This window comes from Galeopterus variegatus, unplaced genomic scaffold (assembly GCF_000696425.1).
Source record: "Galeopterus variegatus unplaced genomic scaffold, G_variegatus-3.0.2 Scaffold4323, whole genome shotgun sequence".
NCBI lineage: Eukaryota > Metazoa > Chordata > Mammalia > Dermoptera > Cynocephalidae > Galeopterus > Galeopterus variegatus.
Genome location: NW_007730434.1, coordinates 176,255 through 191,226, shown reverse-complemented (window position 1 = coordinate 191,226; position 14,972 = coordinate 176,255). Strand labels below are relative to the sequence as shown.

The window sequence follows — 14,972 nt, the reverse complement described above, 5'->3', positions numbered from 1 at the left end:
TAAAGGGATTGCAACCCTCAGCACGGTGTGGTCTGCACCATGCTCAGCCAGCCATCCCTATATAGGATCCGAACCCGTGGCCTCGGTGCTCCCAGTGCCACACTCTCCCGAGTGAGCCATAGGGCAGGCCCAGGACAAAAAGTTTTTGTCAGCTTATGTGAAAACACAAAAATGGGTGACTTGAAGACTATAGCTTGCCTCATAAGGCCCTGCTCTCTCTAGGACATAATGATACAATGATGAAATTAGCATTTATTGAGGACTTACAAGGTGCCAAACACTCTTTAATGCTCACAACAATCCTTTTAAAATGTATTATTAAAAAAGTGTTATTACTGTTTTCCCCTTTTACAGATGAAGAAACTGAGGCACAGAGAAAAGAGGTAACTTTAGTAGATCACATATACAGAAAATGGAAAAGCTAGGGTTTGAATTGTACTTTCTGGCTTCAGAAGCCATACTCTTAGTTACTATTCTATATAGCTTTTCCATAATTCCCATACACAGAACCAAGTAAATAAATAAAAAGAAAAGGAATGAAGAGCATTACACTGAAGGAAAACATTTCACAAGACTGAGATCTGGAAAAAGTTAGCTCTAGCATCAGTTAATAATGATACATTAAACCATAATGTCTTTTTCTTGCTTTCTTTTCCTTTAACATGTAAACCAAAGATAACGATACCAGATTTAGTAGGCACTTTATTGCTTAAAATTGTGTTATTAGGGGCCGGCCCAGTGGCGCACTGGATAGTGCGCCGCTTAGGAGGCGCGGCAGCGCTGCCGCCCGAGGGTTCGGATCCCACATACAGACCGGCTCCCGCTCACTGGCTGAGCGAGGCGTGGGAGCAACACCGAGGTTTGCAATCCCGTTGCCGGTCCCTGGTCCGGTACGGGGGCAACACTGAGGGTTGCAATCCGTTGCCGGACACGGAAAAATAAGACAAAAGACAAAAAAAAAAAAAAAAAAATTGTGTTATTAAATCACTCAAAAAAGTAAACTATATCTATGAAAATGTAGCATTGACATAAACCTCAAAAACTCACCAATCCACAATTTTTGTCACCAATTTTCCCATATGAGTGAGGCTAGTTCTCTTTCCAACTGTCCTGACAGTTCATTACAATTAAAAGAAATAGTGTTTATCTACCAGATTGAATTTTATATGTGTGTGCATTTTTATATAGTGTCCCACCATACATATAAAATTTTAAAAGAGTTAGTTTCCTAATTTTCAGATCTATTGCCTTCTTGTCTTTTTTAGAATGAAGTATATATTTCCATTATTTACAATGAGTAGCCTAAAACTTCTGATACAGAAGTATGTGCTCCAAAAATGTTTGTTATATGGATGAGTGAGAATGTAGCAGATATTTCTTAGTTTGGGGGGAGGTGTTTAGCTTCTGAACCTCCTTCTAATTTTGAATTACAATTCCCACTTCTCAGGAGTCTGATGGGACAGAATCTGGAGCAGACATTGGCATTCCCAGCTTCCCCTGGGTGTGGGCATATGTCCCAAGCTCCACCAATCAGAGCCACCTGTCCCAGGGGAGACAATAAATAACCTAAAAATGGAAGATGAGTAGAAATTCTCTCTGGGGGCAAAGTGCAAAAGTTTGACAAAACTCATTACACAGAAAATATATTTCAAACTGTTTTACTTTTATGAAAACACTTAAATATTAAGTCACCTGAGCGTAGTCTGAACAACCTGGAAGGCCACTAATGAAGTTGTGCACGTCATCCACAGTCCATTTCTGAATATCTTCATCCAAAGAAAGATTTCCCCCAATTGTAACCAGTGCACATGTTCCTTCAATATGGAATGAAAATTATTTCGTTACAAAATCTCCAGGTTAAAGGGGAAGCTTATGTTGGGAAAATAGGACAATTTAATCAGGCCCTCTTGCCTTGGGCTGGTTGCGGGTGGTTCAGTAAACAAATTGTGTGTGTGTGTGGGGGGGTGGAGTTAGTGTGCCTGCCTGGCGCTGCCAGCTTGGCTGGAGTCTACTTGCCTTGGGTGGCCACTACATGTGTGGCCATGCTTTCCAACCTATGGTTTCCAAGTACCTGTTTGCTGGTAACCTAGGTCATAGACCTGTGTGTAAGGGGTCTGGTGACCCAGCCTGGCATGTGAGGGGTCTGGTGACCCAGCCTGGCATGTGAAGGGTTTGTGATCCAGTCTGCAAATGGGCTTGAGGGGTCTGTGAGTACCAGACCCAGCCCTAGCTCAACAATTGGCCCAGTCGGTGCAGGATTACTGGCAGGTAAAAGAGCCCAACTGGCCTGATTGTGTAGCTTTACAATTGGTGTAGTCTGTAACAGGATTCTGAGCAGGTACAGGAGCTGAAAGCCCTTGGAAGAAGGAAGAAATGTTGCTACTTTTGAATATGCTCTGCCTTATGGCCACCTTCCTGTTGACCAGGATCTTGTTGCTGCACACTGTACTGCAAGGCAGCATACACCAGGTTCTACAATGCAAAACCCCTTGGAATTGGGAGGAAATGTGACTATCCTTGAGCATGTGGTTCCCAGTAGTCACTTATTTGCTGACTGGAGCCTGGCTACTGTTAACTATGCTGCAAACTGATCAAGATTTGCAGCAGAAAGCAGAGTTGTTGGAAACATAGATAAATGTCCTGGAGGATGACTTGCAGTGACTGGCCACTCCTGCCTCTCACACCAGGGAAGATGACCAACCCAGTGGTGAGTTGGAGAAAACCATGTGTCTCCAGGCACAATTACAGCATGTTGTGCACGAGAAATTGAGACAGTAAAGCAGCAGAAACAGGGAGAGCCCCTGGCTGCTATGGCTATGGGACATAGGGGTGGATGGTGTAATGTGCTTTAGAGATGATGTAGTAAACACATGTTGCGTTTGTCTTAAGGGAGGTGCCGTAAAAGCCAAGAAAAGAGTGCCCCATGAAGATGGGCAGAGGACCCAAGGACAGGTGCCCCTGCAGAATTTCAAGTATGTTATCTCCTGGTGAAAAGGTGGAAAAGTTAGTCTCTACTACTATGCGCCTGTCTCAGTGGCAGCAGTTACAAAAGAGCCACAGATACGCACGGGGCAAGGCAGCCACTCCTTGATGGACTGGGAAAATGCAGCTGTTTGTGGGCAAATGCTGCAAAACTGCCTGAGACTGAGTGAGTAGCCGGTGTAAGCTGAGCTGATTGAAGGCATGATGTAAAGCCAGAATTTAAAAGGGCAGCAGAGCATAAAGATTTGGAAAATGTGCAGCCTGGCCATGCAGTAGAGAAGCTGAGAGTAGGAGAAAAACACAAGTGAAACTGATAAACTGTTTTCTAAAGACATTATCTTGATGGTGAGGCAGTCAGATGCTAAGAACTAGGACAATGGGGAAAATGCCCTAAAGGCATTTGAGAAGTCTTTAAGGGTACCCCACCCATCACAGGCCCTGAGGGTATTTGAGAAGCTTGGGAGAGCACCCCTCCCGTCCTAGGAGAACTGAGTATGTCCTGGAGGGCTGACCCGAGGTGTCATTGCCCTTGGCAAACTGCTCCCTGCATCACAGCCGCTCTGGCTGGAGCAATCCTGCCTCAGCACCTCCAAAGTGCAAAAGCTGAAGACCTTGGTGGCATTCACATTGTGTTAAGTTTGCAGGCCAGCAGAATGTGAGAGCAGTGGAGGCATAGCAGCCTCCACCTAGATTTCAGAAAATGTATGAAAAAGCTGGGGGACTCAGGTGGAGACCTGCTGCAGGGGTGGAGCCGCTGCAGAGTTCATCTATGGAGCAATGTGGAGCAGAAAAGTGGGGTTGGAGACCCCACAGAGAACCCCCACTGAGGAAATGTCTAGGGGAGCCAGGATGATGGGACTGCCACTAGGAGCCCAGAACTGTGGGGCTGCTGGCAATGTACAGCACCAGTCTGGAAAAGCTGCAGGCACCAGGGCAGCCCAATGGGCTGCACCTGGCGGAGATGTAGGAGCGAGGTTGCCCAATGCTTGAGGAGCCCAGATGCCCCAGTGTGCTTACCGTATGCCCTGCTTGGGTTTCAGATTTGTTTGGGGACTGTTTTTCCTTTCTATTTCTCTCTTCTGGAATGGGGATGTGTACCCAGAGTCTGTCCCACTGTATCTCGGAAGTAGATAAACTTGTTTTTGACTCTTTACAGGTTCACAGCTAGAAGGACTTTCGCTTTTGGTCTCAGAGGAGACTTTGGACTTTGGACTTTTGAGTTGGTGCTGCAACAAGCTAAGGACTTTTGGGATTGGGATGGAATGTGTAATGTGTGAATGTAAGGGTAATTTATCCTCCCTAAGGGAACATTGTGGAAGATTCTGAATGTGTAGATTATAAGGTGAGAGACCCTGAAGGGGTGGATTGTTGGGAAAATAGAAAAATTTAATCAGGCCCTCTCACCTTGGGCCATTGGGGATGGTTCAGTAAACAAATTGTGTGTGTGTGAGTGTGGGTGAAGTTAGTGTGCCTGATTGGTGCCGCCACCTTGGCTGGAGTCTACTGCCTTGGGTGGCCGCTGCATGTGCAGCCATGCTTTCCACCCTATAGCTTCCAAGGACCTGTTTGCTGGCTACCTAGCTCATAGACCTGTGTGTAAGGGGTCTGGTTACCCAGCCTGGCGTGTGAAGGGTTTGTGACCCAGCCTGGCATGTGAAGGGTTTGTGACCCAGTTTGTGAATGGGCTTGAGGGGTCTGTGAGCACCAGACTCAGCCCTAGCCTGACAATTGGCCCAGTCAATGCAGGATTACCGGCAGGTAAAAGAGCCCGGCAGTTTAGAACACGGATTTAGGTATAGTTACGTTAATTTTCACGTATTCTATTACCTCAGAGAGTCTCTTCATGCAGATCAATTTGTAAACTCTCCAAAAGATATTAAGAGTTACCGGGAGACATTTTCTAAAAGCTCAGTTGTTTCCTTTCTCTTCTTCCTCTGAAAGGACCCTTAATTACAGCACAATTGTAAGTAAACAAAGAAGCTCCAGCTTCTTTCAGATTCCATCAGAAATGCCCTGTATATTTCATTCTTCAGATTAATGCTGCCAAATTCTATGACATTATGTGATTACTATGCTCTCCAGGTGAGTTAAGAATTTATCTACATCTCATCAAAAAGGCAAATTAACACATTTTACAGAAGTAGTTAGTTGGTATGGTGGCTAGATTATGTTCCTCCCCAAATGCCTGTGTTTTAGAGGGAAGTTCTAAATAACTATTCAGTGTGTGGTTTTCGGGGGTAGTGCATTAATACTTTTAGGTTGGAAGATACCATGATAGTAATGGACACTGAAAGCTAATGCTTCTGTTTAATGGCCTATTTTTTTCTACATTTAGGTATAGTGGAGATAGAATTTATACTGTTAAGCAAGAAGCCCCTCTTTTTTGTGTTAAAAAAATTAACTGTAAATTAAATTAAAATTTTGATTAAAAATTCTGGTAGGTTTCCCCATACTTCCCATACTTACCTTCCCAGCCTTTGTTGAAAATTCTCTATGTTGCTATTAGAAGTGATATAGTAAGGTGACTTAAAAAAGAAGTAATTCTAAAAGGGCTTAAGAAAAAGAAGGATAAAAAAAGCATGGTGGTTACAGTTCACTATGTAGTAACCTCTGTTTAATGAGGATCTGTCACCAGTGCCTGGACACCCACCTGGCAGAGATGGTTGAGGAACTGGAGGGCAAACCCCATTCTTTTCACCACAGGCTGCAAAGACCTGCTCTGAAGCCCTCTCTTTCCTTTCATCCCAGGCTTTTGCTTCCAGGACAGCAATGGGAAATGCCCACGGCTTTCTGTGGGTGGACATGAGCTCTCCAGAGGTGCTGGCGAAAGCTACAGTTGGCTTTTCATTGGTTTCATTTGACTTCTGATTGTTGTGCACTTCAGTTTCTGGGTCTTTTGTGTAGTCATCCTCTTCATAGGCAATTGCATGAGTCTGGCCTGAGATTGTTTCTTCTGCTTGACTTTTGGAACTCTCAGTATCACTGTCCAGAACTTTCTGATTCCCTGTACCTCTCCTGAGTCGACGACATTTCTGCCCCCAGCTCTCTGTAAACTGTGGTCCGGTTGCCCCTAGCATGGGGTTTCCCTGAAGATTTCTGAGGGTGCTTCTGTGGAAATGCAGGTCACTGGCAGGGAGCATGTTCCTGCCCTGGTAGGCAGCTGGGCCAGCTGGGATGCTGGAACCATAGAGGAATGGGATTCCTAGGCCTGCTAGTTCCTTGGGATTAACTTTTTCCATTCTCCTTTGCTGGTAAATAGCATACATTTCCATTTCTGTCCTAAAAGCAAAACAATATATTTTATACAACCGAAGAAAACCATTGGAAATATAATTTTAATGCCCCCTTGCCTTTCCTAAGATAGCACATCTGCTTTTACTGCATCCTCACACTGTTTATCTGAAGTTTGTTCAGAGAAAACACAAATCCCCCACAAAACCACTGGGAAGGAGAGTTTGGAGTGAGATCAGAAGGTGAAGGGTTTGTCTGATTCTCACAGTGGGAGTCCAAGGACGGTCTCTAACAATCAGGGCAAACTTGGCAGGAATGGGGGTAATACAGCACAGGGTAGTTTCTCACCAGACATTAATCCTCAAAGAAAGTAAAGTACTGGAAAGAGGTTTGTAAACTCTGCAGCACAATCTTAGTGGGACTCAAGAAAGGCATCAGTAAATGCAAATCTCAATGGTTGTAAATCAATGAAAGTGGCTGTGGGAGGTGGGAAGGGAAAGACTTGGCGTTTTTGCTTACTTCTCCTTGCTTATCAATCACCACCTGGATCCCTTTAGGGTTTAGAGATGAGAAAATGGACTCTCTGCCTCTCACTCTGGGGCATACTCTAGTCATATTGCTGTGCTGTTCTTTCTCCTGCTTGCTACAGCTGAAGACCACTGTTGGGCTGACATGTGGTTGTCTGGGCTCTGATGGCATAGTCTGAAATGGGGTTGGCAAACTTGGCTCCTATCTTCAGGCAAAATTGAAGTTATTTAAGACAAAAACACTAATATGAATTTCAGAGGAATTACAGCTAGGCATCTTAATTATGGAACGTTGACAAACTACCACAATCTGTAGACTAATACCACGGTTAGCTTCACTATGTGATCTCTAATCTTCCTTTTATCCTTAACCAACCTGCATACATTTTGTACGTATTTCTTTTTGTAATTTGCCTGAAATACTTTCTGTAACTAATCAGGGTGTGTGTGTGTGTGTGTGTGTGTGTGTGTGTACTGTAATACTGTAAAGCAACATTGTTAAGTTACCTGGCAGTATGATGCCTTCGAATCATTTCATTTCTTCTGATCACTGCCTTTACGGATTCAGGTGGTAAAATGTCCCAACCTTGAAAAAGAAAACCACCACCCCACCCAATAAACAAATTAAAAACATGTATTTGAAAATAATAAAATATAATGATTTAAAACAGCATGTGCAACCCCCACCCCCGCCAAAGCCACCAGTTGAACACAATGTTGGAAATGGTATCAGATCCTTGCTGTTCAGTATCTTAGAGTCACTTTAGTGATAGCATGATAGCATGAAACACTAGATAAGTTTTAGTTATTTAATTGTTAGTCTCATGATTGGTAACATCTTCCTGCCATACTTCAAAAGGAAAAAAAGATGAAATGAACTGTGGATCTTTTGATCTCTTGCCTTTATTGTCTTTTTATTGTATGTACTTATGGGGTACAATGTGATGTTTTGATATATGTATACATTGTAGAATGATTAAATCAAACTAAACACCATGTTTGCCGCCTCACATATTTATAATTTTTTTGTGGTGACAAAATTTAAAATATACTCTCTTTGCAATTTTCAAGTATTTGGTACATTGTTATTAACTATAGCCACCATGCTATACAAAAGACCTGCAGACCTTATCCCTCCTGAATACCCTTGGGCCAACATCTCCTTATCTACCCCTGCATTGACCTCTTGCTTTTGTATTAAAAATGGAAAAAGTTTTGTTTTTTTTTTAAAGTGCTTCTTGATGTACTGAAATCCCAGGAAATGAATGCAATGAGGATTTAAGTGGATAAAATCAAATTATATATAGCTCTATATGTATATATAAAATTCTCCATGTAGACTTTTCAGTATGTCTGAGATAAAAATACTTTTTCCAGAATGATTGCAATGGAGTTAGGCAGCATTTGCATCCTTTTGCTCATGTCAACCTTCCAAAATATCTTGAAGTAGCAGCATCGCCAGATTTTAAGGCTCTATTCTTGTCTGGTAACTGTGCTATATTGATTTTCCCTTTCTCTAGACTCCTAATGCACTTGGAGTCTATCCTGGTGCTTTTCAAACCTTCTATAGTGAAGAACAAGTTTTTAAATTTTTTTCTTTTTGCATATCCTACCCTTTACAGACCAATACTTTAAAAAACACAACAAAATGCATTTCTAGAAAATTGAAAAATGAAAACAAGGACACATACAAGCACAATTTTTAAATTATTACATTAACAGACATAAAATTACCCTGTAAAATTGGTGTAAACTTTTCTAAGCTCTTATTCTCTCCTATTTGCACAAACACTTCACAGACCAGCACTAATCAAACTATTATACAGAGATTTGTTCAATGATAGTTTTACATGTTAAGTCTGTTCTCCCAAGAGGATAAGCATCACGAGGGCAGAGCTGTTTCTTATACTCACTTTGCACCTAGTCAGTAGAGCTCATTCAACTCCTAGTAGTAACCTATCTTGAAATAAATCATTCTGTGTCTTTTTTTTTAAATAAGGTTCTTCGTTATTTGTAAAATTTGGGAGTTAGATGAGTTGACTTCTAGGAATCCTAACCTTACAGCTCTGGGTTTTTATAGTTTTTATAGGCTTCAAGACATTCTCTTTTACACAGCTGGCATACATGAAGCTACCAACCTGTGGCATACTGCCCACTGATGCAGAGAAAGTGCCAGTGAGAGGTCCAGTCTAGAGGGTACAATACTCATTGCCTGGATTTTAACACCCTCTGAAATCTGGACTCACCAAACCTGTTCTAAGGTTCTTTCTCTTTCCCAAATAGAAGACATCAAACTGAATGCTATTTCTGCTGTACTAATCTGTACTCCGTGCCTAACATCCTAATTTTTGAAATAGATCTCTCTCTTAGTTTTTATTTTGCTAACTTAGTAGCTCAGTTTCTGTAGGACTGAGGCCCTATCTTGCCCTGCTACTGTCGTACACTTTAGCCTTCAAGTGGGAGCCTGACCTATATCCCTGGGATAGATGGTTAAACTGCCTGCTTCTATATACAAATAGTGGCAATTTCTGGATTCTTCCTCACTAAGAGTGACTCTGAGTGACTTGCTGGGAACTGACCTGTTGCCTGTAATCATGAGCTACAGATGACTGGGTTCTTGCTGCCTGGATGGGGCTTCCATCCAGGATCTGCAGTCAGGAGTGTCTCCCCTGGTCTTTGGACCACTGCATTCGGTGGGTTTAGTTTCAGATCTGGCCCTTGCTTGGATGCCACTTGCATTGCAGTTAAATGGATCCATGTCCTGGGAAGCAACATGCTCAACTCCAGGCCAGCTGGTTTCCTCACTGGCCCTGAATATAAATATAATGGGTTTCTTTTTATGTTTCTTTTTGTCTCAGGCTTTTCCCTCACATTATTCTTATTTATTAAGAGTTGTTGACATTGGGGAGCAGGGACAAACAGAAACTCTTGAATATAGTTTTGGAGACATAAGATGCACCAGTTTGATCTTCAATGTTGTGAAGAAATTCTCACCTCCTAGTATCTCCTGAGCCCCCACATCATGCTTTCACCAAGACCACTCTACTGAAATTGCTCTTATCAAATCACCGATGACCTCCACATAGCGTTCAATCCGATGCTGTACTCTCAGTCCATATCTTACTTGCTCTGTGAGTGGCATGTGTGACACCGTTGCTCACTCTTTCCTTAAAACAGTTTCTTCCCTTGGCTTGCAGGCCATCATGCTCTCCTGGGTTTCTTCCTGCCTCACAGATTGCTCCTTCTACTTCTCCCCTGACTTCCTCCTCATCTTTTGTACACTATTGGTGTGTCCAGGGATCATCTTCTTATATCCTATTTACACTCACCCTTAGATGATCTCATCTAGTCTCATATATGCTGATAACTTCCAAATTGATATCTCCAGGTTGTCTCTAGAAGTCCTCCCTGAACTCCAGCTGCTCCTGCCATCTCTGCTTGGGTGTCTGTTAGGCATCTCCAATGTAATATGAGCTGGCTGACCCTCTGATGTCTCTCCCCAAGAACTCTCCTTCCCTCACAAACTTCCTCGACTCAATGAACAGCAGCTCCACCTTTCCCTTTACTCAGACCAAAATTTCTGATGTTGTTCTTAATAATTCTCTTTCACCTTTTACATTCAAAGTGTGAGAAAATCCTGTTGTTTCTACTTTCCAAATAATTACAGAATCTAACCACTTTTTACTATTTCTACTACTGCTGTCACCACCCACGGCCAAGACAATCATAATCTTTTGACTATTCCAATAACCCATTAACTCCAATCAGTTTATCCCCAGAACTTTGATTCTATCAAGTTCTCCCACAACGCAGCAGCCAGAATGGTCCTGGTAAGATTTAAGTCAGAACATGTTATTTCTTTGCTCAAACTCTTCAAAGGCCTCCCCTTTTACCCAGAATAAAAGCCAAGCTCTCACTATGACCTCTATCAGGCCGTATATGAACTTCTCCAAACCCCATTAACTCTCAGATCTCATCTCCTCACAACCTTTTTGGTTTCTTACACATAAGAGAAGACAGATAATAATATTGCAGTTCTTCATGTTATTCATGAGTAAACTGATGCTTAGAGGAATTAAGTGACTTTATGCTTGTTACACAGCAGTGCCATCATGATTATAACCTAGGTAGCAAGTGCAGAAACTATAAGCATCACTTCTACACAGTTCTGTCTCTAAAACTTAGCAGTAAAATGATGCAAGCTTAATGCAGCAATTCAGTTCACAGTGGCTCCATGGACAAGAGCCAAACATCTATTGCTCATACCTGAGTAGACATGATTGGGCAATGTATTCGGCATATTTGCATTTGGTAGAACAGAGGATCCAAACTGGGAGGGAACATAAAACTGCCTTGGGTCAGTTGGAGTTACAGCAGAAGGCAATACATCTCTAAGGGGAAAATAGATCAAAATAGGTAAAGTGAACATGGAGTTGAATAAAATTTCCAGTGCTTAGGCAGTGAGATTTTTTTTTTAATTGCCATATGGGATTCTATCATTTCTTCCCAAAATGAAGTACAAAAGTTCTGCAGTCTGTATTGATTTAAGTAGAAATATGGTAAGAAAGATGAAGAGGAAGGACTCTACTAAGAAAGGATGGACCCAGCTGACAACAAAAAGAGAAAGCAAGAAAGGAAAGTTTTACAGATGTCTGGAAAAAAAGATCTAATCAAATCAGTACTGCTCTCTGATTTTTCACGGTCAACACTCTGTTCTGACCACAAATTCTCTTCTCATTTAACAGACATACTTTGGTTGGGTTTGCCATCTGGGATCAGTGTTTGAGTACCTGGGTGGACAATTTATTTATTTTGCCAAACTTCAGTAGTCTCTAGAAGTCCTACTTTATTGTTCACATTTCATGAACAAGAATAAATGATGGGCCTCACTTTCTCCTTGGAATGTCAAAATATTCTAAAGAAAGGAAGATAGGTTACTGCCAGGGTGTACAACCAAAATTCTTGTAATTTCACTTTTTTTGAAAAGAAAGAATTGTTCTATCACAGGAAATCCAGGGTACCCAAATATTATGGAGTTAATTGTTTCCTCCCAAAATTCATTTTTAAAAGTGTTAACACCCAATGTGACTATATTTAGAGAAAGGGCCTTTAAGGAGGTTATTAGGGTTACATGAGATCATAAGGGTGGGCCCTAATCTGATGGGACTTAAAGAAGCGGAAGAAGGCATATGCACACAGAGGAAAGGCCACATGAGGACACAGCAGAAAGGTGTCTGTCTGCAAGCCAAGGAAGAGAGGCCTCACCAGAGACCAACTCTGCAGCACCTTGATCTTGGTTTTCTAGCCTTCAGAACTGGAGAAATAAATTTCTTTCTTTTTTTTTTTTGTCCTTTTTGAGACCGGCCGCACCACGCTCAGCCAGTGAGTGCTGTGAGCGCACCGGTCATCCCTATGTAGGATCTGAATCCGCGGCGGGAGCGCTGCTGCGCTCCCGCGCCGCACTCTCCCCAGTGCGCCACGGGCTCGGCCATGGAGAAATAAATTTCTGTTATTTAAGCCATCCAGTCTTTAGTATTTTGTTATGGCGGCCCTAGAAGACTGATCCACCACTGTCTGCACCTGCCCCATGCCTGTCATGTAGTAAGTGTTTGTCAGCTATTTGCTGAGGGAGTTAGGTCAAGTAGGCCTCAAAGGGGACGTGATGTCAGATGTCATGAAGGTGGGGCCTGCAGAGTGTCTTGACTTGAGTGACTGCACCACAGTCCGTGAAATAACATTAGACTGTAAAACAACACTGGAATTAACAGCATCCAAAAACTTAAGGATTAACCATCTTCTCCCTTGACCCGACTATTATATATTGGAGAGAAACACCTGTCCACAGTAGGAGGTCCAAATGGTGAGGGAACCAGTGGGATCCTCTGCTGTCCTGATGCTGCCAATAAAGGGTTCACAGCCATCATTGGATTTGACATCAATAGCTCTCTCTACTGATGAAGTTCTAAAAAGAACCAGATAGATGCATTAACGAATAACTCTGCTTTTTTTAAACCATTTGATCTCTTCTTGAACACAATGAAAACTCTTTGTATTTTCCCAACACCTGGCAAGACTAGCTACACCAAGCTTTCAGTTGCACAATAACCCCTCCCTGGTAAGCACCCACGTACATCTGTGGAACTCAGTGTTTTATAAAAGTGTCTTTGGAATTTCTTGTAGAGTCCACAGGCAATACCATACCACACTACGAGCAATAACAAAATTAAACCAGCTTTGTAAGATTCCAGAATTACCAACTTCCTTTCTTACAACTTATTTTAATTTTTGTATTTCCAGAGGTACAAATGCATAAATTCTCCCATATGTTCAATCTCTGGAAAAATATTCCAATTTAGTTGATAAAATTAAAACAGAAAATGAGCAGGGAGAATCTTCTTTAATGGTTAAAAATATATCTAATTAGAGTGGATATGGGCTGACTGCATGAGACTGTATTTAATTAGAACAGGTGACCAAATTATATCCAAGCTTATACAAACACAAGTATTCATATGCTTTATCTTCAGAACCCAGTGACCAAAAAAGGGACTATTGTTAAAGGGAAAATATTTTGCCTTACATTTTCTTGTTAATTATTAATATACTTTGAAAAATCTTAAATATTTATCAAGTATTAGTCAAACAGGTCATTTTAGCTTCTCCTTCATCCTCAATTGTTACTTTAAAAAGTCTGAGATACCAACTACGGTCGAGAAAAAGGAAATTGAGAAGGAAATATTCTGCTTTTCAAAGTAGTGATCTTTCGTTCCCTCTTTCTTCCTTTCTTGTGTGTTTATTTGATTGAATTTTAAAAATAGTTAATTCATGTGGTTCAAAAACTAAAAATATAATGGTATTTAAATAAGCAATCACTTCTTTAGCTTCTTTTCAGACCTCACCCTACCAATCAAATTGGAAATTCAAGTCCATGGGTCACCTAACATTGGCTCATTGGCTTTTGCCATTCATCTTTATATATATATATATAAATTCTTCATGTTCATTTATTTTCATGGTTTTTCTGTGAGGTTGGTATGACTTCCTCTCTGATAGTGGCCTCAGTGATTTTAGTGACCATGGCACAGTCAGGATCAGAATAAAAATATCTGCCGGGTGCTTGCAAGCCATGGTGAGAATGGCAAGGAAGAATGCAGGCTGGGTCAGGTGCAGGCTTGTGACTCTGGCAAGGACACTGCCCACAGCCTGACTTCTCCAGTGCTCTATAGGAGACACGGGGCACAACCACCTCCTTCCCCCTAGACCACTGCACGACAGAACAAAGTGGCACACAACTTGGCGTTTCATTCTGAAATATTGTTGAACTTGGATTGTGTCATGAATTGACAGTCTCTAGCAAAAGTTTAAACTCAACCATGAATCAGATAGAATCTTCGAAGTTAAAATGTAGTGCTATAGGCACTGTGTTGTATACCAGTTCTCTAAGGCTTATTCATCTAGTATAAGTGAAACTTTATACCCATTGAACAAACCTCCATTTTCCCCAACCCCCAGGCCTTGGCAACCACTATTATATTCTCTGCTTCTATGAGTTTGACTATTTTAGATGCCTCAGAGAAGTGGAATCATGCAGTATTTGTCCTGCTTTGACTGGCTTATTTCACTCAGCATAATGTCCTCTAGGTTCATCCACTATGCACCTCAAAATTAGTTAAGAGGGTAGATTTTGTGTTGAGTGTTCTTACCATGAAAACAAACAAACAAACATAAACAAAGTGATAGAAGGAAACTTTGGGAGATGTAGGATATGTCTACTTCTTTGGTTGTGGTGATGGTTTGCATATAACCAAACTCATCAAATTATAAATGTTAAATACATCCAGTTCTTTTATATTAATTATTCCTCCATAAAGCTATTTTAAAAATATAGTGCTCATCTTGCATTCTACATGATGCTTGAGACAAATCAAGGGAAAGGAGGAGAAAAAAGAAGGAAGAAAGAGAGAGGAGCAAGAATTGCGTAGAGGGTGACCAGCCCTCTTCCTCTTGCATGCCACTTTTGCGAAACGCTTTGGAGATTAGTCACCAAAAGCAGATGAGATCCCCAAGTCAGGGCCCAAGACAAGGACTTAAGTGCAGATAGTTTATTTGGGAGGTGATCCCAGGAAGCCCACGTAAGGGGGTAGGGAAGCAAGACCAGGAGGGGAAAAGCAATGAGTGAGTTAAAGTGCAGGTTACCACTGCAGGCAACTGGGACTTACCCTGCTGGGGACC

General features: G+C 41.8%; 1 protein-coding gene across 1 annotated transcript; it reads right to left on the bottom strand.

The window, feature by feature from the left end:
* Positions 1 to 1,692: 1,692 nt before the first annotated feature.
* On the bottom strand, positions 1,693 to 14,787 carry SAMD7 (sterile alpha motif domain containing 7; the record flags this gene model as incomplete). Its single annotated transcript, XM_008587268.1, has 6 exons — positions 14,756 to 14,787; positions 12,576 to 12,702; positions 11,007 to 11,131; positions 7,248 to 7,326; positions 5,633 to 6,261; positions 1,693 to 1,814 (listed from the first exon to the last, which is right to left on the bottom strand). Coding segments are annotated over exons 2-6 (1,056 nt in total), but the record flags the coding sequence as incomplete, so codon positions are not given.
* Between the last annotated feature and the right edge of the window lie 185 nt (positions 14,788 to 14,972).